This window comes from Urocitellus parryii, chromosome 6 (genome assembly GCF_045843805.1).
Source record: "Urocitellus parryii isolate mUroPar1 chromosome 6, mUroPar1.hap1, whole genome shotgun sequence".
NCBI lineage: Eukaryota > Metazoa > Chordata > Mammalia > Rodentia > Sciuridae > Urocitellus > Urocitellus parryii.
In genome coordinates this window covers 28,939,739-28,965,448 of record NC_135536.1, presented here as the reverse complement: position 1 = coordinate 28,965,448, position 25,710 = coordinate 28,939,739, and the positions used below count along the sequence as shown (strand labels likewise).

The 25,710-nt window shown below is 36.9% G+C and overlaps 1 protein-coding gene across 2 annotated transcripts in view; it reads left to right on the top strand.

Annotated features, from left to right (window-relative positions):
- Psen1 (presenilin 1) overlaps window positions 1-25,710 on the top strand; it is a 65,232-nt gene that overhangs the window by 28,377 nt on the left and 11,145 nt on the right. For both annotated transcript variants that reach the window (XM_026401001.2, XM_026400992.2), the window contains exons 4-8: window positions 4,350-4,600; window positions 6,558-6,699; window positions 19,092-19,159; window positions 21,568-21,788; window positions 25,171-25,269. In XM_026401001.2, the coding sequence (XP_026256786.1) occupies window positions 4,350-4,600; window positions 6,558-6,699; window positions 19,092-19,159; window positions 21,568-21,788; window positions 25,171-25,269 (781 nt within the window). The remainder of the gene's footprint in view (window positions 1-4,349; window positions 4,601-6,557; window positions 6,700-19,091; window positions 19,160-21,567; window positions 21,789-25,170; window positions 25,270-25,710) is intronic.

Here is a 25,710-nt window from a genome sequence, read left to right as displayed (position 1 = left end):
ATGCGTGCGGCCCGGGTTCGACCCTCAGCACCACATACCAACAAAGATGTTGTGTCCGCCGAGAACTAAAAAATAAATATTAAAAATTCTCTCTCTCTCTGTCTGTCTCTCTCTCTCTCTCTCTCTCTCTCTCTCTCTCTCTGTCTCCTCTCTCACTCTCAAAAAAAAAAAAATACAAAAAGAACACAGGTTTTTTTTTTTTTGGGTACCGGGGATTGAACTCAGGGCACTCGACCACTGAGCCACATCCCCAGCCCTATTTTGTATTTTATTTAGAGATTGGGTCTCACTGAGTTGCTTAGCACCTCACTTTTGTTGAGGCTGGCTTTGAACATGCAATTCTCCTGCCTCAGCCTCCTGAGCTGCTGGGATTACAGGCATGCGCCACCAAGCCCAGCAGAACACAAGTTTTGAAGCAGGAGATTAGAATTTGATATCTTCCTCAACTGTTTTCTGGTTTTAAGATTTTGGACTAGTTGTTTCTGTAAATAAATGAGATAATGTGAGAGTGCTGTATGAATTACCAATTACTATGTAAAGCTAGCGATTATTACTTGTATTAATCAACCCATCAAGTTGGTCAGAATCATCTTGCTGAATATTAATCACAGAGGTCACAGTTCATCCAGATGGCGCAGTCACTTCCTTTTCTGGGAGAATAAAAGTCTGAATTTTCTCAACTCTGCTGTTCCTCACCTATTGTCACACTGTGTCCCTGCCCTCCAGACCTCACCTTCCTCTTAATCATTTCCATGCTGCTGGACTTTGGTCATGTAGTAACTTGGGTTCAGCAAAAATTATCTTTCTTGGCAGGTTTCTGTTTTTAATGCTTTGCAGTAGATTCCTTTCCATTCCCCATAGGATCTGGGTTCTCATAAACACTTTCTCTGTGCCACCTACAACTTACTTCCTGATCTCCAGACTGAAGAAGAGGGTGCAGAGATGCCTTTGTGAGGCCGACTGTTTTCCTCTTCTCCCCCCCTACCCATTTCCATTAGTTATTATTCCCCTGTCTCACTATTCAGTCTCTTCTCTTGGGACCTCTATACTTTGACCTGACTGGTATGCTCAAGTTTCTAACTTCTCTAACATAACTTTTTCGAGTTTGGGTTCCTCTCTCATCCAACTTTTTTTTTTTTTTTTGCTTAATTTCCATTAGTTCCCCAATCCATTATGATTTATCGTCTAATTTCCCTCTTCACTGTTTCACTTGGTGAACTTCGCATTGTCAAATTCAGTGAGCTTTTGGCTCTCCTCCTCCCTGACTGTTGAAACTGCACTCCTCTCTCCCTTCTGTGTTGTGTGAACTCTTCAGGGTGTCTTTCCCTCTCCTGTTCTCTAATGCTTTTTTTCTCATCTCCTGATGCTTATGCCTGGGTTTATTCACACTTCTTGATCAGCTTCTCACTGCATTTTTCCTTCCACAGCTATTTATATTATATTAATGAATAACGTGTCCATACCATCTTGTGTTTTCTGTCTGTACTCTTCCCTGCAATTTTGTTGATTCCCATAACTTTAGAGTAATGACTGCCCACCTCTTCTCTAAGCTTGACTTTTCTATTGCTAACTGCCTTTGGACTTTCCTACCTGGTTGCAGGTACTTAAGATTCAATTATATTTCTAAAATATTTCTCTTCTCTCCAGCTTGCTTATCTTTTTGTGTACTCTGTCTATATCAGTGCCATCATCATCAACTTGATCCCTGATAGTTGACGTATAATTTGCAACAAGGCCTATCTATTCAACTTCTGAAATATTTTTCTCATGCATCTAGTTTTCATTGCCAGTCAGATTTCTTAAAAATGAAACATAATCTGATTGTATCACTTCCTTGACTTTAGCAATCTTTATTACTTTTTTAATTGCTTCACGATAAGGTCTAAAGTCCTTGGCATGGCAAACAAAGTTCTCAACCATCTGTTCCTTAAACTAACTTACAGAGTTTTGAATATTGAAATAAGAGCTAAGTACAGAGTGTTAGCTCTTATTTCAGTATTGCTACAGCAAAGTATCTGGAATATAGTAGAATTTTGAAAATTACTTGTGGAATAGTTATATCAGAAATGAAATAAAAAGAACCCCCAGCCCTCACCGTGTCTGCAGAGCTTATGTTGTTTTGGGACTGGCAAGTTAGGAGGTGGTTGAGAACTTGACTTCTGGAGGTAGGGTGGCCTGTGTTCAGAACCTCTGACACAGTAGCTGTGACTATTTCCTCATTTGTGAAGAAGTGATGACCAGGTGAATGTGAGAATTAAAGGTAATGTACATATCACAACCTCTGATACATTAGAATTATTTTTCTTTAATATTTCTTTTTAGTTGTACAATTGTGTACAACTTTTTATTTATTTTTATGTGGTGCCGAGGATTGAACCCAGGGCCTCGCATGTGCTAGGTGAGCGCTCTACTGCTGAGCCACAACCCCAGCAGGAATTATTTTAAGCCATTAGTAAATGGAGAATGTGTTTTTAATGAATAATATTAATGTTCTACAGCAATAGTTAGACTCTGTAGTCAAAAATGAGGTATAAACCAGGTGCAGCAGTACATGCCTGTAATCCCAGGGACTCGGAAGCTGAGGCAGGAGGATTGCAAATTTGAGGCCAGTCTTAGCATGGATTTTAGTGTTATTAATGAGACTCTGCCTCAAAATAGAAAATACAAAGGATTTGTCAGGGAGTTGCTCAATGGTATGGTACCCCTAAGTTCAATCCCCAGAGTAACAGGGACCAACAGTCTACCTTCTGTTCACTTACCCATCAGAAGGAGGGGTACCTGGGTTTTGTTTTGTTTTGTTTTTCCTTTTCTGTCACCTATTATTTTTTAAAAAAATATTTATTTTTTAGTTGTAGTTGGACACAACACCTTTATTTCACTTGTTTATTTTTGTATGCGGTGCTGAGGATCGAACCCAGGGTCTCGCACGTGCAAGGCGAGCGCTCTACCGCTGAGCCACAACCCCAGCCCACCTATTATTTTAAAAAAACATTTAATACTTATTTTTTAGCTGTAGTTAGACACAGTACCTTTATTTTATTTATTTGTTTTTATGTGGTGCTGAGGATCGAACCCGGGGCCTCACGTGCGCTAGACAAGCACTCTACCGCTGAGCCACAGCCCCAGCCCCTACATATATTATTGTTGCCTTTGTTATTTGTTCAACCCTTTACAAAAAACAAGTTTTAAGATAGGAACCTTGATAGCAAAAGAAAAATTCAACTTAAAGAATAAGAAAAGATAAGCCCAGGAGCCTAGGAAGTAGCTCAGTGCTAGGAAGTACCTAGCACGTTGGAGGGCCTGTGTTTGGTCCCCCAGCACTGTAAAAAAGAAAAGAAAGTGAAGGGGTGGGGAGAGGGCGTGAGGAAGAAAGAGAGAAAGAATGAAAGAAGGAAAATAAATTAAGGGCTGGAGATGTGGCTCAAGCGGTAGCGCGCTCGCCTGGCATGCGTTCGACCTGGGTTCGATCCTCAGCACCACATACCAACAAAGATGTTGTGTCCGCCGAGAACTAAAAAATAAATATTAAAAATTCTCTCTCTCCTCTCTCACTCTCTCTTTAAAAAAAAAAAAAAAAAGAAAATAAATTAAAGACCAGGATAAATATAAAAGTAACAAAATTGTATCTGGCTTAAGAGTTTGAGGAAAGTAGAATCTCAGAAAGTTTCTAATTTCATTCATCAGTCATTCATTAAGTATTTATTTATTGTTCCCTTATATAGGGTATAGTCAGGATGTGGAAAAAAAGACATGGACCATCAGAATTAAGGCCTAGTTGCTCTCTAGGGGAATTTTTTCAAGTTTTGATATATTAAAAATTTAAATGTGTTTGTGAAGATAATTGTAACTTTATATGCTATAGAAGAGCATATAGAACTAATGCAGAGAGATTCCTTGAGCAGCATGGATTTTAGTGTTGTTAATAATGGAGGTTAGATAGTTCCTTGTGTAACTGATGTGAACCTTCAGGTAAAGACACTTCTTGAATGTGAAAAGGTGAGCCTACTTTGCTTGCAACTGCTGCAGATAAAGGTTTGATAGTGGTGTCAGTTTGTAAGACAAACCTTAAAGTTCAGTTCAGTTGGCTTAGGCTGAGAATGGGAGGAGAGAGTGGGGTGAGCCAAGACAATGGTAAACCATCTAGACTTTTGAACTGGGTTCAATCCTCAGCACTGCATACAAAAATAACTTTTGAACTGCACACTGCCTGCAAGTTGGCTCTTTCTTGTCTCAAGTTTTTAGAACTCAATTAATGACTGTCCTGATTGTTACATATTTTGTTTTTGGTATAGAACCCCTTATTCTGCTGAGGGTCTGATTTATTAACAATGTTTTTCTTGTGCTTTTAGAATGATAATCGAGAACGGCAGGATCATGGTGATCGACGAAGACCTGGGAACCCTGAGCCAGTATCTAATGGCCGACCGCAGGGTAACTCACGGCAGGTGGTGGAGCAAGATGAGGAAGAGGATGAGGAGCTGACACTGAAATACGGCGCCAAACATGTCATCATGCTGTTTGTCCCTGTGACTCTCTGCATGGTGGTGGTGGTGGCTACCATCAAATCTGTCAGCTTTTATACTCGGAAAGATGGACAGCTGTATGTATGAGTGTTTTGTTTCATTGTTCTTAAGGCCATGTGGCTTTTCTTCACAGTGTGTCATCATCACCTTGAGGGCCTCTGCACCGAAGGAGCATGAAGGAGTCCATTTCTCTGATGGCCAGAGGCAATAGAGAGAATTAGGGGGTTATTACTTGGTGCCTTAAGTGGGAAAATGAATGCTGCAATCGTTTCATGGATGGTGTCTTTGGATAGGGCTGAATTTATTTGGAATTGAACAAATTAAGCATGATTTTCCTTCCTCAGGGCCATAGGGCCATTGTTCTTATGTTTGGAATGTTCTTTTCTTTTCTAATTTTGGTGGATAAATTTCTTCTCATTTTGGCTTAAATGTTAAATCATCAAAAGTAACTTCCCTCATCTCCTAATACCTCCTTCCTAATATTCTTTCTCACAGCAGCCTATTCTTTCTTATTTGTCACAATTTGCAAAAATATATTTATTTTCATTATTTAATGTGTGATTTCCTTTATAGTAAGGTCCATGAGAGCACTTTTGTCTCCAGAAATAAATACTCAGGAAAAAAAAAAGTTGTTAATTGTAAGGATGAATATCTAATATAAGCTAGCACTCTCTAGAGTTGGGGAACTGTCATGTAGATTCCACAGTGATGTTGGTGTTGCCCTTGGCCACCAAGAAAAATGCTCCAATTTAGATGTCATCTAGTCCTGTCTCTCAGAACTTGAGTTTTAAGAAGAGTTTTAGAATGTGAATTTGGGAAATGTCTGAAAAACCACATGGTGTCTTGAAAGCCGTGCTATTAGCATTCTGGTAGTATGGCTGAGACATGAGTGAAGGGCAGGGGTCAGAGGAAGTAACCTAAGGGATTGGGGAATAGTATCTGTATAAATCAAGACTAGGTTTGGCTACATAATACGGGACAAGGGTTGGCAAGCCCCAGCCAGTAGGTCAGCTCTGCCTGCCTCCTATTTTTGTGAATAAATTTTCACTGGAAAAAGACCATGCCCATTTATTTATTTGTGTCTATGGCTACTTTCACACCTCAGTAGCAAGAGATCATGTGACCAATAAAACTAAAAATATTTACTATCTGGCCCTTTATAGAAAGTTTGCTGACCCTGTTAGAGACAAAACTGGTTTAAATGGTACTTTTTTCTCCTACCCATAGAGCAGCACAGAGGTAGGCTGTCCAGATTGGTATAGTAGCTGTATGTTCATCAAGTTCTCAGTCCTCCCTCCCTTCCTTCCTTCCTCTCAAAGGTTACTTCAGACTCCAGAATGGAGCCCGTCCCTTCATCTAGAAAGCAGAAAGTAGTGGGGAAGAAAAAGGCAGAGGACTTCTCCCTCTGAGCAGAATGTACTCTTCCTCAGAAGCTCTTTACACAACATCTACTAAAATTCATTGGCCATTCCTTAGTGTCATGGTCATATCTAACTACAAGGGAATCAGAAATAAAGTCTTTTAGCGGGATACATTGGCACCTGGAAGTATTTTTATATGAGTGAGATAAGGGAAGGTAGATATGTGACATTGTCTCAAAACAACTCTAGTTCTCATCACTCTACAGATGAAAGACAATAATTATGCACCATATTGTCTTCCTCTGCCAACCATTTGTCAACCTAGGTAATTAATGTTGCAGAATCTGATTATGTAACAGATTAATAAACAGTGGAGAATACATTTGATAAGGCAATTATTTCAGTACAAAGCATCCACTAGGTGGAGCCAATGCCTGGCTCACATAAGTTCATCTCTCCATATCTTAAGATATTTCATTTTATTTTGAAGCAACTATTAGAGTATAGCTATTTTCTTAGGTTAAAAATTCTGAGCTAGACTAGTGAAATTGGCAAAAAATGACTTACAAGACATTAATCAAAAGGAAAACAAAATTATGGTGTTGGAGGGAATATGTGGTTTGGGATATCCAATAACACTTAACCAGGGCTTTTGTGTTTTGTTTTATTATAGAATCTATACTCCATTCACAGAAGACACCGAGACTGTGGGACAGAGAGCCCTGCACTCAATTCTGAATGCTGCCATCATGATCAGTGTCATTGTCGTCATGACTATCCTCTTGGTGGTTCTGTATAAATACAGGTGCTATAAGGTGAGCTGTGATAATGCTTGCTTTCTGCCTTGTTCTGTGATGAGTGCATCTTCTTGTCACATATCTTTCTTGGTTTAGTAAAGAAAAAGGTCTTATCTTTTAGACCTAAGTTAGTTTTTATTTACCTTCCCCTCATTGTGGAACATTTTAAAAATAAAAAAAGGAATAAATGTGAAACAAATATTTTCATGTAATATCACAGTCTAAGTGGTTTTGACATTTCAGTTCATGGTACATTTATGGTATTCTGCAGGCATATACTTTAAAACCTTTGTGTATCAGCTCAATTCACAAATAGCAAAAGGGGCCAGGCCTAGTAGTGCATGCCTGTAATCCCAGAAGTTGAGGCAGGAGGATCGCAAGTTCAAAGCCAGCCTCAGCAAAAAGTGAGGCACTAAACAACTCGGTGAGTGAGACCCTTTCTCTAAATAGGGCTAGGGATATGGCTCAGTGGTCCAGTGTCCCTGAGTTCAATCTCCGGTAATGCCAACCCCGCAACCAAAAAAATAGCATAAGGTAATTGTCCCCATAAAATTAGTTATAACCAAAATAATTCAGATTCTCACATTTGAGTATAGAATAAGGTCACCTTCAGATGCTAGTGTTAGACTCCTTGATGACTATTCATACCTTGGTTCTAAATTGCTTTCCATTCACGTACCGTCCTTCCTGTGGTGGCACTCTTTCTTTCCTTGCAAAGTGAGGTCAAGGGGTTGTACAGGAAAGACACAGTTACAACCCTCAGCCTTTCCTCCCCTTGTTCTCTCACTAAGTGACTCCTAAATCTCAGCCCTTTGGCACATGTTTCAGACTCAAGTCTCAGAAAATTTACAGTTTACTAGACATAGAGCTTTAAGGTCATTCTCAAATAATAGAAATTATAAATGTTAACTTTCCAAATAATAGAGTCTACTCATTTCCTTCTAGTATTTTCCTGTATATATTTTTAACATGTTTAAAGTAGATAGTCAGTGTGTGTCCTTTCTTAACTTTTACTTTGATATAAGCATTTTCCCATATTATAAATTCTTAGAAAATATTTCTATGGCTGCATAATTATTGACTCAATGAATATATTGTAATTTATGTTTTCTAGTTTCTCTGATATTGGATATTTTGAGTTGTTTTCAGTTATTCACTATTTTAAGAAATGATATCTTTATGCATAGAATTTTAAAAATTATTTCCTTAGAGTACAGGCCTAAACATGGAATTTTGGGGGCAAATTAACTGTGTTTTAACTCTCAGTATGCTAACTTTATCCAAAAGGTTGTATCAATTTGTACTTTCCCCCACGTTCATCAGCATTGATTTTTTTTAAATATTTATTTTTTAGTTTTTACGTGAACACAATATCTTTATTTTATTTTTATGTGGTATTGAAGATCGAACCCAGCATCCCGCACATGCCAGGCAAGCGCGCTACTGCCTGAGCCACATCCCTAGCCTGAATTTTTTTAAAACTATGTTAATTTTTATAGGCATGCATATGTATTTCTAAAATTTATTTCATTTATTATTTGTTTTTTGATCCTGGAGATTGAATCTGAGACCTTGCTAGGCAAGCACTCTACCACTCAGCTATATTCTTAATCCGTAAAACAAAAGTCTTCATTTAGTTAAGATCAAACATCCTTTCAAAGCTCACAAGCTCTAAAGTAATATAGAATTTAACCTTACTTGTTCAACTTCTGATTGGGCAGATATGTTAGCCTAAAGTGGTGAGTATTTGTGGTCTGACATTATCACATGGTGACCATTGAAGATGGAGGTATGTATGATAATGGATTGTTGTCAATTCTCAGTAAGCCAGAGCAAGTGATTGGAACTCTCCTTCTGCTTTAAATATGCTCTTTCTTACTTTTCTTTATGTGTTTTATCAACATGGAAGTGCTTACTGCTGGTTCTATTTCTCTGCTTTATTAGAATTGCTTAGTGATTTTTTTTTTTTTTTAAATCATATGGTACTTTTGTTCTTCTGTTTCTTTTTTGGATTTTATAAGGGGATGGAATTCTACCTTTTTTGTAATCTAGAAATTACTTCCAGATTTTTTATCTTTTTCAAAATTCCTGTGTAATTGAATAGATGGGGCTCTGGACTCAGTATTGCATTTCCTGAGTTCTTTTTCCTGGTGATCTTAGGAAACTGTTAAATTTCTGTGTGTTTCATACTTTCACATATAAAAGAGAAAGCAACATCTTTTTTAAAAACATTTTTTTAGTTATACATGGACACAATATCTTTATTTATTTTTATGTGGTGCTGAGGATTGAACGCAGGGTCTCACATGTGCAAGGCAAGCGATCTACCCCTGAGCCACAACCCCAGCTCTAAGAAAGCAGCATCTTTAAACGACCCCTCCTCTCTAATTTTAAACATGAATGGATTTTCCCAGCCTCAGGCAATGGTGTGTGGAGGACAATATAGCAAGCTATGCAAACTATATCTGCCTGGTTTCATTTCATCCTCACACCAGCTCAATGGAATAGGCCCTACTATTATCCCAGTTTTTCATATGAGGAGTGTTGGGGGGGCTCACGAGGCTAGTGTGGGTTGGAAGCTAGGTCACTATGGGGCTTTGAGCCCAGAGTTTGGCCTGGATTGATGCAGAGCCAATACCTAAGACTCCTGTCAAATCCAACTCTCTTTTGGATTTATGCCTCTGTGGAAACTGCTTGTCTTGTGGTTGCCAGTATTTTGAACTTAATTTCTCTGGACCTTATTGCCATTGGCTTATTAGTCACCCTCTTCTGCTTAACATTCTTTTTGATGTTCACTTATCTCCCTACCCTGGTCTTTGCAGTTTCTCCTAAGGCTCACCAGTTTTGAATCTCAGACATTGAACTGTTTTTCTCTCTCATGGAAAATTACGTTCAATTTCATGGTTTAAGTTTACATCCTCAAATACAACTTTTTATTTTTATTTATTTATTTAGAATTTTAATATTTATTTTTTAGTTTTCGGCAGACACAACATCTTTGTTTGTTTGTGGTGCTGAGGATCGAACCCAGGCCGCATGCATGCCAGGCGAGCGCACTACTTATTGAGCCACATCCCCAGCCCATTCAAATACAACTTTAAAAAAAAAAAATTTTTTTTATTGTTGATGAATCTTTACCTTATTTGTTTATTTATACACGGTGCTGAGAATTGAATCCAATGCCTCACACATGCTAGGCAAATGCTCTATTACTGAGCCACAACCCCAGCCCTCAAATACAACTTTTAGTTAAATATTTTTAGCTTAGAAGTCTGCTTATTGGGCTGGGGATGTGGCTCAAGCGGTAGCATGCTTGCCTGGTATGTGCTCGGCGCTGGGTTCGATCCTCAGCACCACATACAAATAAAGATGTTGTGTCCACCGAAAACTAAAAAATAAATATTAAAAAATTCTCTCTCTCTCTCAAAAAAAAAGAAGAGGAAATCTGTTTATTAGGCCCATGGTTAGAAGGTATTTCCTTTGGCATCAATTCTATTCAGATATCTAATGGCACATAAGTTTAATTATCTTTCATGCCATTTTATCACCAGTGGGTATACTTTGCTAGGACTGTCTAGTTTTTAATTTGTAATCATTGTAATCACTACCATCTGTTATCTTCATGACTAGTTAGTAGCCTGATTTCTCAGCTGACCTTCTAAACTTTACTCTCTATTTTTCAAATACTACAAAAGCAAAAAAACCTCCTGTTTTACTTTTAATAGTTAATAAAAGCAAGGCATGTTCATAGTTTAAAAACATTCAGACTAAGTTTAACTATACATACCCCAGTTATCACCACCAACCAGTCCTATTCCAAGATGTAACCACTGTTAATAGTTTGATGCATATCTTTTCTTTTACTTTTTTTTTTTAACTTACTTTGCTAATTACATATGAATATGTACTTTGTTGTTGTTGTTACTGGGAAGTTGAACCCAGAGTCACTTCACCAGTGAGCCACATATCCAACCCCCACTCCCTTTTAAATTATTTTATTTTGAGACAGGGTCTCACTAAGTTGCTTGGGGCCGAGATAAGTTACTGAAGCGGGCCTTGAACTTGGGATCCTGCTACCTCCTCTGTCTCCTGGGTTGCTGGGATTAGAGGCATGCTGGCAGAATATGTGCTTTTTTAAGAATAGAAATTGGGCTAGGCATATAGCTCAGTTGGTAGAGTGCTTGACTTGCATGCACAAAGTCCTGGGTTCAGTCCCCAGCGCCACAAAAACAAAAGAAAACTAGAATAGAAATTGACAATGCACCAATAAAAAATATGGGTAGAGGTGAAACATAGGAATAGAAATTGAGACATATTAAATCCACTGTTTTATAATAGTAGACAATTACCCTTCCTCCCATCTCCTTTCTTTCTCACTTAATAGTATATTTTGGACTTCTTTCCATTTCATTTGATAATAGTGAATTAAATTGATTTTTGAAGATTGACCCACCTAGCATTCTTAGGATAAATGTTAGTTGATATGGTGTATTCTCTTTATCACTGGATTCAATTTGCTATTATTTTGATGAAGATTTTGCAACTGTGCTTGTTGGGGATGTTGGTTCATATTTTTCTTGCACTGTCTTTGAATGAGTTTGGTATCAGGATAATGCTAGTCCTATAAAATGGTTTGGGAAGTGTGTGTTCCCTCCTAATCTGTTTTCTAGAGATATTGATGCTGTCTCTTCTGTAAATATTGGGTGAAAGTTGTCAGTGCTTGGAGTAAGTCTGATTTCGTTAGTTATAGGACTATTCAGTTAATCTGTTTTATCTTCCTAGTCTACTTAATATATTACTACTTCAAGTGACAAAAAAAACCTTACTGTTTTATACATTCCTTTACCCTTCACCATTAAAAAATTTGTCAGTGTTATAATTTTTACTAACTACCAAACATTTATTTATTTATTGAACCCAGGGGTGCTTTATCACTGAGCTACATCCCCAGCCCTCTTTTTATTTTTTGCTTTGAGATGGTCTCGCTAAGTTGCCCAGATTGACCTCAAACTTTGATCCTCCTTCCTCTGCCTCCTGAGTCACAGGATTATAAGCATATCACTCTGCTTGTGTATCAGACATACATATGTAAGGTCTGGAGTGTAGCTCAATGATAGAGCACCTGCTTAGCCTGCATGAGGCCCTGGGTTCAATCTCTTCCATCAAAAAAAAAAAAAAAAAGGGGGGGCTGGGGATGTGGCTCAAGCGGTAGTGCGCTCGCTTGGCATGCCTGCAGCCCGGGTTTGGTCCTCAGCACCACATACAAAGATATTGTGTCCTCCGAAAACTAAAAAAAATTTTTAAAAAATTTAAAAAAATTCTCTCTCTCTCTCTCTCTCTCTCCCCTCTCTCTTTAAAATAAAAAGATGATGAAGAATACATTGAGAAAATATAATCTACTTTATTTCTTGCTCTTATTTTATTCTTGAGGTTTTTCTTGTAGCATTATTTGCCTTTTTTTTTTAAATTATTTTTTAGAAGTAGTTGGACACAATACCTTAATCCTGTTTATTTATTTTATGTGGTGCTGAAGATCGAACCCAGGGCCTCCCACGTTCTAGAGTGCTCTACCACTGAGCCACAACCCCAGCCCTGCATTATTTGCCTTTTGTCCAAACAACTTCCTTTAATGATTTTTTTTTTTTTTAAGAGCAAGTCTGCTGGCTTCGTTTCCTGTTAGTTTTTCTTTATCTTAGAATGTTTTATTTCACCTCATTATTGAAGGGTATTGTTACTGGACATAGAATTTTGTCTTGGTTCTTTTAACTTTTTTTTAAATTTTTCTTTTTTTAAAGAGAGAGAGAATTTTTTTAATATCTATTTTTTAGTTTTCGGCGGACACAACATCTTTGTTTGTTTGTGGTGCTGAGGATGGAACCCGGGCCGCACGCATGCCAGGCGAGCGCGCTACCACTTGAGCCACATCCCTAGCCCTCTTTTAACTTTTTAAAAATAGTCTTTTGATCCCTAGTATGGGAGGTGGTGAGGAGACATTCTACTCCTAGCTTTCAGTGGTTTCTGAGGAAAATCAGTTATTTAAATTATTCCCCTGTAAAATAACAGCATGATTATTTTTTGTTCTGTTCACTTTTAAAGTTTTCTTCAGTTTTCAGGAGTTGGTGTAATTTGAATCTTTTTTGGAATTCACTGTGCTTCTTGAGTCTCTAATTTATGTCTTTTACCAAGTTTGGGAAATTTTCAACCATTATTTCTTAAAATAGTTCTTCTGGACCACATTGTTATCCCCTTTTAAGACTAATGACACAAATGACCTGTGTCAGTTGAGCATCTCTAATCTGTAAATCTGAAATGCTTCAAAATGTAAAGCTTTATTTTTGGAAACATGGTCTTGCTGTATTGCCCAAGCTGGTCCTGAAGTTTTGAGCCCAAGTAATCCTTATACCCCAGTCATGCCAACTAGCTAGGGCCACAGGCGCCATTCCCAGCTTGAGTGCCTTTTGGGCTTGTTTGTGGTACTGGGGATTGAACCCAGGGCCTTGCACACACTCTACCACAGAGCTGCATCCCTAGCCCCCAATTTTGAAAATCTTTGAGTGTCAAATTAGAGTCTTTCAAATTTGCAATTTGAGCTTTAGAAATGTTGAATTAGTAAAGTCTATGCAAATATTCCAGAATCCAAAAATCTCTGAAATTTGAAACACTTCTGGTTCTAAGCATTTCAGATAAGGGATTCCTAACCTACAATATTGTTCCACAGGTCTTTTTACTCATTTTTTAAATCTTCTCTCCTGCTTTTTGTTCACTGACTCTCCCTTGTCATCAGCATTCTACTATTGAGCCCATGCAGCCTATTTTGTTGTTGTTGTTGTTACAGTATTTTTTAATTCTAAAATTTCCATTTGGTTTTTCTTTATATTTTTTCCTCATGGTACTTTGTTTCCTTTTATTTCAAGAGTATTTGTCGTTATTTCTTGTAACCTTATTAACATAACTGCTTTGAAGACTATTGGCATTCCAACATCTGTGTTGTCTTATCATTTATTTTATTTTTTTAAGATTCTTTTAAAAAATACTTTTTAAATATTTATTTTTTAGTTGGACACAATGTATTTATTTATTTTTATGTGGTGCTGAGATTCAAACCCAGGGCCTCTCATGTGCTAGGCGAGAGCTCTACCTTGAGCCACATCCCCAGCTCCTTAAAAAATACTTCTAAAGTAGTAGATGGACACAATACCTTTATTTTATTTGTTTATTTTTATGTGGTGCCAGGGATCAACCCATTTTCTCACACTTGCTAGGCAAGTGCTCTGCCACTGAGCCACAACCCTGGTCCGTTGTCTTGCATTTATATTCATTGAATTTTTTTTTCATGCAGATTGGGATTTTTCTAGTTATTTGCATGCTAAGTAATTTGGATTATATCTTGGGCATTTTAAATATTATGTTACAAACTCTGGTCTTGTTTAAACCCTAAGAGAATATTGGTATTTTTGTTTTGTGGGCCAGTTTGCCAGAGCCTGCTGCAAAGCTGAAGTAGCCACAGAGATCCTCTCTTTACCGGTTCTTGCAGTCATGCCAGAAAGATTTCAGACATGGGTTGCTCTGAGTAGCAGTCATGATTTTATCAGAAGAATTAGAAAAAGGGGACATTCTCAAGGAGGAGAGTAGATGCTCTCAGAGAGGAGGACTGCATACCCTTCCTGCCTTCCAGTTTTATTGGGAGTCCCAGGGAAGTTTCCAGAGAGTCCCTCCCAGGTCCACCTCTTGCCTTTTGACTGACAGCAGGATAACATCAGACTTTCAAGTGCCCACTACATAGGACAGTTCTAGGCCCATGCTGACCTCAACTGACCTTGCATTTCTCCCACATATAACAGGTTTTCTGCTGAAGAATGTAATATATACTGTGGACTGAAGCCAGGCAGGTGAATTGTTCCTTTAAAAGCATGTGGAGGGTCAGCACAGTGGTCCCAGAGAGATTGAGAAGTGAGGGTGACATACAATGAAGGAACTGCACTGATGCCTTGAAGAGAGAATGATTTGGTGCTCAGAGTTGGGGTTTTCAAGGAAATTGAGTATCCTTGTTTTTGCCTTACTTTCCTACCTCCTTAATCCGTTTATTACCCTTTGAGTAGTACTCAGCAAACTTTCTTTCTGAGAGATGTTTTGGTTGACAGGATGATTGGGGAAGGTCCAGACTACCTGATAGGGTATGGCCTGATCTGGAAATAACAATTATTCTTAAGGGGATGTAATTAATTATGGCTGGGGCGGTTTTGGCTGGTTTTCAGTTGTCATTGTCCTTTTCCTATTCACCCATGTATAACCAGCTACCTAACAAACTGACCTGGTTGAATTAGGCTGTAAATTCTAATCTGTAGCCTGTGACAATAATCAGTTCAGTTTTCAAAGTCTTTGCAGTATTTCTCAGATCTGGCCCACCTGTGTGCCATTCAGTTGTCAAAAGTCTGAATGCTCTTGAGGATCATATCCACACATGCTTACCATAGAGGTGGGTCCACAAGTTCATGAACAGCTTAGAGGTTGCTTTCATGAGCTTCTGGTTTAGTTAGTTTCTGGTTTCTCTGGAATTCCTCTTCCATTCCTGCAGCAGAAAGCTAGGATCTTATTTCTTAATGTCAGGACCAAGAAATGGGAGATCAAAGTGAAATAAAACAAGAGCTGTTTGCCTCATTCTAAGGATCCTTTAATCAGAGAGAATTTTAGCCTTCTGTCACCCCTATTGTACCACCCAAGATTGGGGGCTGGGCAAGAGAGAACAAAGAAAGGCAAGGAAAGCTTTCTCAGCAACCTGTGTGTTAAGATACCAGTTCCTGCTCTTTAGACCAGAACTAGACTTCTGGATCTCCCATCGTCTCACTGATACCCACTTAACTGGTGTTGAGTTCAGGTGGAGGAGGAGGGGGGTACTGGAAGGACAAAGTGGAAACTGTTCTACTCTCTGTGGCTTCCAATTCCCCTGGCCTCTTTACTGTTCCTAGTCCTCAGCTAGCTGTGGCAATGCTTTCAGGCCAAGTTTCGTAGTTGCAGTCAGTGTGAGAGACAAGGTAGGTAGTCCTAATTTAATTATGCTTAATTTTAGACAGTCTAAAATGTTTGTATCCAGCCAGATTTCCACACTTGCTCATTTGTATTGTTTTGTTTTTTAATGATCAAGTCTTAGCAAGCAGAACCAGTTCTATAGAAGGAAATTGTTTACTTTGACTGCTCATATAATGTAAAAGGAGCTTTTGAGTCAGAAATTCAGAAGCTTGCCAGGACCTGTTTGGAAATAAACCCTAAGGATTTCTCATATCAGAGGTTGATTGTGCAATGCTAAATAAGACCAAACAAGCCTTACAAAGGTAGAAATAGAAAATGTAGTTAATTATTATACACCATTTGTTATAGATGGAGCTCTAACTTATTAGTTACATGATTTCTGGCTTGGATAGTTCAGGGTTCAGAAGAGGTATGCACTGTTATACACTGAAATAGGGCTCTTGTCTTTCAGAGCCTTTAGCACAGGGAAGCTGACCTAGGGATCTTTGCAAGATGAGAAGGGTCTGTTTACTACCAGATGTTCTAGAAAAGGAGGGTGCTATTTAGTCATCATTTGAAGAAGCTTTGAATTCAGGTAATAATTCAGAAAATCATAACATAAATCACCAACCTAAGTAGGAAAGCTGTTTACCATTATTATAGTAAAAGGGCTGATACTGTTACAATATAAAGAACACTTACAAACGTCCCAAATAAGTAAAAAAAAAAAAAAAACGTGAACAGAGAAGATGTGGGGGAAATATACATGATTAATAACTAGGTAATTGGATAAATTTATGTGTGTATTTCCTCACCAGTTAAAAAAAATCGAATTAACATATTTGACCTATTGACTTGATAAAATTAATCCAGCCTTTTTTGTGAAGTAGTTTGAGCAATGTGTATTAACACTTAGCAATTAGAAAAAGTTTATACACTTTAATAATTTTTGCTTTTTCACTTATCTCAAGGAATAAATTAAAAAATTTTTTTAAAAAACTGTGTGCTAGGATGTTCATGTTACTATAAGTTATAATTGAGGAAAATAGCAAATTTTCCAAATGACAAATTACTAGTGGTAGAATCAAGGCTAGGATATGAGTGTTCACTGTGAAATTCTTTAAATTTTGCTGTGTCTTTGGAAGTTTTCATAGTAAAATGCAAGGGAAATTTTTTTTATGAATGAATATCAGAAATAGCTTTATTGTATTTCAGTAGTAAGTTTAGAATATTTAAATGTCTAAGAAGTACCAATTTCTAGGTGAAACCTTCATAGGTGGGGGGTGAGGACTTTCCCCAAAGTATCATTTTATAAAGTTGTTTAAAATATGGTGAGAATTTTTAAGAAATCATTTTTTTTCAAAGGAATTAACAATTACTGATTGAAAAGTCCTTGGGTGATCAAAACAGAACCAGAGAGAAAATTAACACAGTCTTATCACAGATTTTGGCTTTTTGTTTTGTGGGTTTTTTTTTTTTTTCTTTCTTCAGGGCTAGGGATTGAACCCAAAGTATTATGCATGCTAGGCACATGATCTGCTACTGAGCTCTACCTCTGGCAGCCCCAACTGGGTTTTGATACCTCACAATTGATTATTGTGACAATTGATCTGTGGTAGAGGGAGGAATTAAGAAGAACAAAACAGCATTCTTGATTTGGGGATTTTATTTCATTTCCTCAAGGTTTGACTAGATCTGTACTGGTTAAGACAGAGATTTTGAAAAGTTATTGGTTATGTACAAGCTCCTTCTGCCATTATATAATCAAGTCCCTTGAATAGTTAAAGCCAATAAAAAGCATAATCACCTCAAAATAATTTCACTTTAGTGGGGGGACATGTAATTCAATGGTAGAGTGCTTGCCTAGTATACATGAGGCCCTGAGATCCTTCCCCAGCACCACCAAAAAAAAAAAATTTTTTTTTCCACTTTAGGTTGGAAGTTACTTGACAGCTTATCAGTGGACATATATCTCAATTCTCTTTTTTAAAACTCCAGACTTCTTGAATTGTATAACATTTCCCCAGATGTACCTCTTATATGAAATTACCATTTAAAATCTTTCTTTTGTAAAATAGTTTGCAAAAATCATATTTTGATTTTATCCCTTATATTAGTAAGATGTTTGAGAGTAATACTGACTAATAGGTATAGAGTGCTGTCTGAATTCTGTGTGATAATGCTTGACTGACTTGGAATTTTTAATAATAATACTTATTAAATTAATGAGTCTTGTCAAATAAGTATAGAAGTATTATGGTAGTTACTGAAACTTCAAATTTTGAATATTCTTTTATCAAGTGATTGTAGTTTAGAAGGCCTGTTTTCTCTGTAAAGTTAGCATACCCACTCTCACACACACACACACACACACACACACATATACACATACACAGATCACTTAACTGAAGATCTGATTTTCAATTTTTTTATCCTTATTACAGAAATACTATAAAATTCCTCCATTGAAAATATTGCTTTTTAAAGTTTAAATGTCATCTTTTTTTTTGTTTCTTTTTTTAAAAAATATTTATTTTTTGGTTGTACGCAGTACCTTTATTTTATTTATTAACTTTTATGTGGTGCTGAGGATCGAACCCAGGTCCTCACACGTGCTAGGCAAGCCCTCTACCACTGAGCCACAGCCCCAGCCCAATTTCTAAAATTTATATGTCTTGTTTCTATTTTATATTATGACTAATTCAGCACCCCCCCAAATTCCATGTTAATATGCATTGATCCCAAAGCCATTTTTGTGTTCTCCCCTTTAAAAAGCAGAACATGGAGCTGGGTGTGGTGGCACATGCCAATAATCCCAGTGGCTTGATTGGCTGAGGCAGGAGGCTCGAAAGTTCAAAGCCAACCTCAGCAACTTAGTGAGACCCTATCTCAAAATAAAAAAGTTTGAGAATATTGGGAACTCAGTGGTTAAGCATTCCTGGGTCCATCCCTGGTACCAAAAAAAAAAAAAAAAAAAAAGAAGAAGAACCTGGACTAGGACTAGAGACGGTTATGTCGTGGAGGGCTTGCCCTGCATGTGCCAGGCCCTGAGTTCCATTCTGAGTACTACAAATAGGGGAGCAGAACATCTACACATATACTGTTTTTTGTTTGTTTTTGTTCTTTGCAGTACTGGAGATGGAACATAGGGCCTCACACATACTGGGCAGGTGTTCTACCAATGAGCTTCGTCTCTATCCTGTTTCAGTTTGGAGACAGGTCTCACCTAAGTTGCTGAGATTTGCCTCAAACTTGTGATCCCCCTGCCTCAGTGTCCTGAGTAGCTGGGATTTCAGTTGTACCACCATGCCCAGTTTACATATTCCTTGTTTCTGATGTAAGAAATTTGCATTGTTTAAGGATTATAGGATCTGCTGATCATATTGGAATGCTTTCCTTTCTAGGTCATCCATGCCTGGCTTATCATTTCATCTCTATTGTTGCTGTTCTTTTTTTCATTCATTTATCTGGGGTAAGTGATGAAATTTTTAGTCTCTTTTTTAGACATTAATTGTTTGGACTCCATAACTGTCCTTAAAGCCATGTACCTTGAGAATGAATTACTCTTAAATCATACTTGGCATATAAGAAACAGAATATTATCATTAGTAGGGATATTCCATATCATATGGACCATTGTATACTAATTGGCATATGATGCATTAATTATGAACAACTGAAATTGGCAGAGAAAATGATTCAAAGACTATGAGTCAGCATTTCCAACAATGTTGGAAATAATGTAAGTAAAATGTGACTTCATGACTAAAATAAAGCCAAAAAAGTTTTCAGATGTTAAAAAAAAAAGTAGGGATATTCATTTTTGTTTCTTGCTTGTAATAAATGAAAGAACTCACAACTGCGGTTAATTCTAAACTTTTTTCAAGACTTATATTCTTCTAGTAGAAATCTGTAAATTGCAATGTTAAAAATAGATTTTAAGAATGTATGCTAGGCACACGCTTGTAGTCCCAGTGGCTTGGGAGACTGAGGGAGGGGGATGGCAAATTCAAAGCCAGCCTCAGCAAAAGCAAGGCACTAAACAACTCAGACCTCGTCTCTAAATAAAATACGAAATAGGGCTAACATTATTAAATTTGTGGCTACCTTTAAAAAAGTCAATATTATAAGTAATTTATTTGGGATTTACCAATAAGCATTTAAAAATTCGAGTTTTTTTTTTTTTTAAACCCTCTGGATTGAACCCAGAGGCACTTAGTCATTGAATTGCATCCCAGCCCCTTTTAAATTTTTTAAATTTTGAGATAGGGTCTTGTTAAGTTGCTGAGGCTAGCTCTGAACTTGAAATCCTTGTGGGTCAGCCTCCTGAGCTGCTGGGATCACAGGCATGCACCACTACACCTGGCTAGGATTTATTTTTAATCTGGACAGGGTAATTCTAAAGTTTATTTGGAGGGGCTGGGGTTATGGCTCAGCGGCAGAGCATTCGCCTTGCACGTGCAAGGCCTTGGGTTCAATCCTCAGCACCATATAAAAATAAATAAAGTCACCTCCTAGAAAAATTTTATTTGGAAAAATAAATAAATGAGGCTATCCACAGAAAAGGGAAGGAGTCCTAGGCCTACCGAATATGAAATTACTAAACTGTATTAACAGTGATAGGTGCACCATGATTAGATATCATTAAAAAGTCTAGAAAAATGCGCAGACATATAACAGAACCTAGTTTATGAAATAGGTGGCATAACATCTGGTGATTATAGATGGATTATTTAGTAATTGGTATGAGGATAATTGAGTAGCGATCTAGGGAAAAAATTTGGAATGGATGAAAGTCTAACATCATGAATGTTAAAATCTAAAATGTCTAAAATCACAGAATGAATAACAAACTGCTAAACATTTTCTCCTTATTTCATATACAAAGACTATATATAAAAAACCTCCACATGGCAATAAGACCAACAGCCTATCCGAAAAAAACAAGGGCCAATGGATAAGAAAGAACACAAAAAGATAATAAAGAAAAGCATAAATTATCTTAAATATATGAAAATATGCATATCTTACTTGTAAGATTAATGCTAAAGATACACATTAAATTAACAAGGATTAAACAGCTACATAATATTCTAAGCTGAAAAAAATGCAAGTAATGCCTAATAGCAGTTTTGCATAGCTATTAACATTTTAAATGCATATGTCCTAAGCTCAGTATTTATAGGAATAATAATTAAGCATTGTTTCTGAAAGCAAAAGAATAAATTTGTCTGATTGCCCAACAACAACACAAAAAGTGGTTAAATAAATTATTGTACATCCATGAAGTAAAACTTAAAAATAAAGCAGAGTCCAGGCCTGCTCCAGGACCACAGGGAGAACAATCCAAAGGGATCCCTGAGGAACTAGGCACAGGCTCCAGCCAAGATTTACCAAAAAGTAATATGGCATTTTAGGTGATATAGTTTTGTACTTATTTTTATAATTGTAACCTGTGATACTGGTTTCCCATTTATATGAGTAATAGTTTCCTGTTAAAATAAGCTCCATGTGAATAAAAAGTGAATCTAAAGAAACATGTTAGATAAATAATAGCATAGTAAATGTAGGCCATGTAAAAATATGAAGGTGGGGTTTGAATATCCCAAGGTTTAGAGTTCTAAATCTTGTCTTGGCCCAGCATGGTGTAGCACGCCTGTAATTCCAGTCACTCAGGAGTCTGAGGTAGGAGAATCACAAGTTTGAGGCTGGCCTGGGTAACTTGGCAAGATCCTGTTTCAAAATAAAAAGAACTGGGAATGTTGCTCAGTGTAGAGTGCTCACTAAGCATATATCCTCAGCATCAACACACACACACACAGTCTTGGTGAGAATTATCGTACATAATTTTTCTTTTAAATCTTTTTTTTTTTTTTTCAGGGAAGTGTTTAAAACCTATAATGTTGCTGTGGACTACATTACAGTTGCACTCCTAATCTGGAATTTTGGTGTGGTGGGAATGATTTCCATTCACTGGAAAGGTCCACTTCGACTGCAGCAGGCATATCTCATTATGATCAGTGCCCTCATGGCTCTGGTATTTATCAAGTACCTCCCTGAATGGACTGCGTGGCTCATCTTGGCTGTGATTTCAGTATATGGTAAAACCCAAGACTGATTGACACTTTATTCATCACAGAAATGCATCACTGGTGTGTTTTCCTTCCTCTTCTAGTTCTCTTAGCAAAAATCTTAAGTTACACCCATAGCTCTTCAATACATAATTAATTATAGTATTTTTTTGTGGTGCTAGAGATGGAACCCAGAATCTTGAGAAGCACTGTACCACTTGGCTACACTCCCTGTGCCTGAGGCTAAGTTCTTTAAAAATGTTCTATCACTGTTCCAAATTTAACTCAGTGATGGGTTGTGGGTGGAGTCAGGGTCTTCTGGTCAGAAGACTTAGAATCAAAACCCCATCTTTGGGGCTGGGGGTGTAGTTCAATGGCAGAGTGCTTGCCTAGCATGTGTGAGGCACTGGTTTGATCCTCAGCACCACATAAAAAATAAATTAATAAACAAAGATATTGTGTGTGTCCCTCTACAACTAAAAAAATATTAAAAACAAACAAGCAAAAAAAAAACCATTTTTTAATACAGGTGAGCCCCAGCACCACAGAAAACAAAAAGCCATCTTGGCCACCAACAGTTTTTTATGATCTTAGGAAAGTGACAACCAACTCTTTGAGCTTCAGTTGCCTCATTTATGCATTGGAAACAGTTGTAAGAGTACAGTGGATTGAATATATCTTTAATAAAAGCATTTGCAGAGTGCTTGATACACATAAAAATGCTTGTTTCATTTTAAAAATCAAAATTAGGTCAACCTGTTTTTATAAAGCAACTTGAGTGGAATTAACCCTTTAAAAAGTGAACTTAATTGGACAATGTGAGATTCAAATTCTTTAAATAGTGTGACACGGGTCTCAAAAAATTAGAATGTACACTAGCCATGAGTAACCAAGTCACTCAAATAGGTATGTACTCCTGACAGTTGCCTCACATGAAAGCCAAAAAGAGATGCATTTTCAGGTGTTATTGGTTTCTGTATCCTAAACACCTTGCTGTTTTATCACTATTCAAATACTTACTATTAAAATGTTTGTTGACCTGCAGTAGCCAACTTTATCATCCCCCTTTTGATGAAGAAAAAGTCTGTGGAAATAGAAAACACACACACACATACACACACAACAAAACAAAACAAAATCCCACCAGTTCTGGAGCCAGAATGCTGGGGTTCATGGGCTGGGGATGTGGCTCAAGCAGTAGTGCGCTCGCCTGGCATGCGTGTGGCCCGAGTTCAATCCTCAGCACCACATACAAACAAAAATGTTGTGTCTGCCAAAAACTAAAATATAAATATTAAAATTCTCTCTCTCTCTCTCTCTCTCTCTCTCTCTCTCTCTCTCTCTCTCTCTCCCTCCCTCCCTCCCTCCCTCCCTCTCCCTCTCTCTCCTCTCTCTCCCTCTCTCTCTCTCAAAAAAATAAAAAATAAAAAAGAATGCTGGAGTTCAAATCCAGACTTTTCTACTAGTCTTACTTATTGACTCTCTGACCACAAGCAGATTACTCAACCCTCAAGTTTCAGTTATTGCGAACATGAAATTAAATGATGCTTACAATATACTTAGAACAGTATCGGTAAATGTTGTGCTTTTTAAAAGATTATAATCTCATGAGATAAGCAGGTTAGTTATTAACCCTGTTTTACTGCTAAGTTTATAGAGGTAAACAGGTCAACCTGTTTATTTGCCCAAGCTTAGAATGTAAATTCCAAGTACAGTATTCTTTCCACTGCCTTATACTGTTCTACCATTGATCTCTACTTCTTCCACGCATAATACAAATGATTATTTTTACAGATCTTTGAGTTCCTTTAAAATAAGGATGAGTTTGGTATCCAGTATTTAAAGAAGTGATTCTCAACTCCATTTTTACAAAGTCTCAAGATGTTTTGTCACCAACATTCTGAAATTTTCAAAACAAAATTAATTTTCATTCACTTTAATTACTCTAAAAATAACTGAGCTTTTTCATTTAGAAATTCTATAAGGGGAAGTGTGTCATAAAACCAAAATAGTTAACAGGATGTGGCAGCTGCAAGCAAGCTGAAGATCTCGTTATTTCAGAGCAAGTCAAATTTCCCTTTTCTCATTCAAGCAAACGGAATAGAAGTAGTGAGGATGGAGGTTTCTCTCTCTCTGTCTCTCTCTCTCTCTCTCTCTCTGTTATTACTATGTTCTTCTTGATTTTATTATATCATCATTAATTATTATTTTATAAAGATACAACCACTTGGAGATTTGAGGATTTTTTTTTTAGTTAAATGCATCTAAACACTAGTAATGTCAAAATAACTCATCAAGTCTTTCTTTATTAATTTAGCTATACCCATTTTACATTCTTAAATTATTATTAGAAATTTTCTATATTTCAATATTCCAAATTTTCATGACAGAAAATCTAAGAAAAATTGCAGTTGATAGAAGGAAATTGTGGTAGAATTAAAAATATTTTAAGCATGTTGCTGCTTCTCTGATTTGCTAATTTTTTTAATGAAATAATCCAGTTTTCAGCACTACATATGTTCTGACATGAATATTTGTGAGGTGCTTATATTTGATTAGAAACTAAAGAAATACTAAACTTTTTTTTACAAAGAGTTATTAATTATTTGTTTTATTTAAATTTACTGCCCTCTTATTTCAAGTATACTTAAGTAGTACATATATTTGGTTTTCATGGTGCTGGGAATGTGGAACCCTGGGCCTTGCCCACGCTAGGCAGATACTTTTATGGCTGAGCCACACCCCCAGCCCTATACTGTTTTTTTTTTTTTTTTAAAGAGAGTGAGAGAGAGAGAGAGAGAGAATTTTTAATATTTATTTTTTAGTTCTCGGCGGACACAACATCTTTGTTGGTATGTGGTGCTGAGGATCGAACCCGGGCCGCACGCATGCCAGGCGAGCGCGCTACCGCTGAGCCACATCTCCAGCCCCCCTATACTGTTTTTAATATAGACAAAGGATGGATCTTTTCTATTGTACTCTTCATATTTTGAAAAGTTCAATATCTTGAGTAAAGCTTTTATTCTTAGCTTTGTTTGAAATGACTTATCCCATTTCTGCTTGTTGTAGTTTGATTGTTAGCTGCTCTAGAATAGTTCTTCCTATTTCTGCCTCGTTCCTTCAAACTAAGAAGACTTTTTCTAAAACCCAGTGGTGATACACACTGAAGACTAAGTAAATAGCAGTCAAACCCAAAAAGCAGTTTTCACAGATCTTCTGTGGTTTTTTAAAATTTTGTTTAGGTTGTTTTTTTCTTCCAGTTGACCTGCCAATTTTTAAATATTCACTCAACATTTTTTTATATTAAAATAAAAAATGCTAAGCCTTTTCCCTTGGTTAGTTCCTCCCTAAACCCATTTAAACATTTAGCCAATAAATCTTATTGCATGCTTTTTAATTTTCCTCTTTCTAGATTTAGTGGCTGTTTTGTGCCCAAAAGGTCCACTTCGTATGCTGGTTGAAACGGCTCAAGAGAGAAATGAGACTCTCTTTCCAGCTCTTATTTATTCCTGTAAGTATTTTAGAATGATGTTGAATTTGTAATCAGCTTAGAAATGATGGAAGTCAAATGTGTATGATTATGATCATTATCATGATGCTTTTTCTCTTCTTAAATATATAACTATTGTTAATGGAAGTCCTGCAGATCTCCTGTTTTCTTGCAAATTATTGTCTGCTGCATTCCCATGGTTTAAGAATTTTTAATAAAGGTTGAAAGAGGAAATATTTAGAGATCAGGGAGCCATTTTTTCTGTTTGAAATCTTGTTAATCAAAAATTAGCAGTAAGTACATATATTACAGGTTAATCTTGCTCTAGTTAATTCAAAAAAAATTACTGTTCCTTCCAAATATGTTGCTTTTTTAAGTTTTTGTTTTATTTTAGAGTCATACTGTCCTTATTAATTCAATCATATTGATGAAGGAGAGTACTAGATGAATTTAAAAACACAG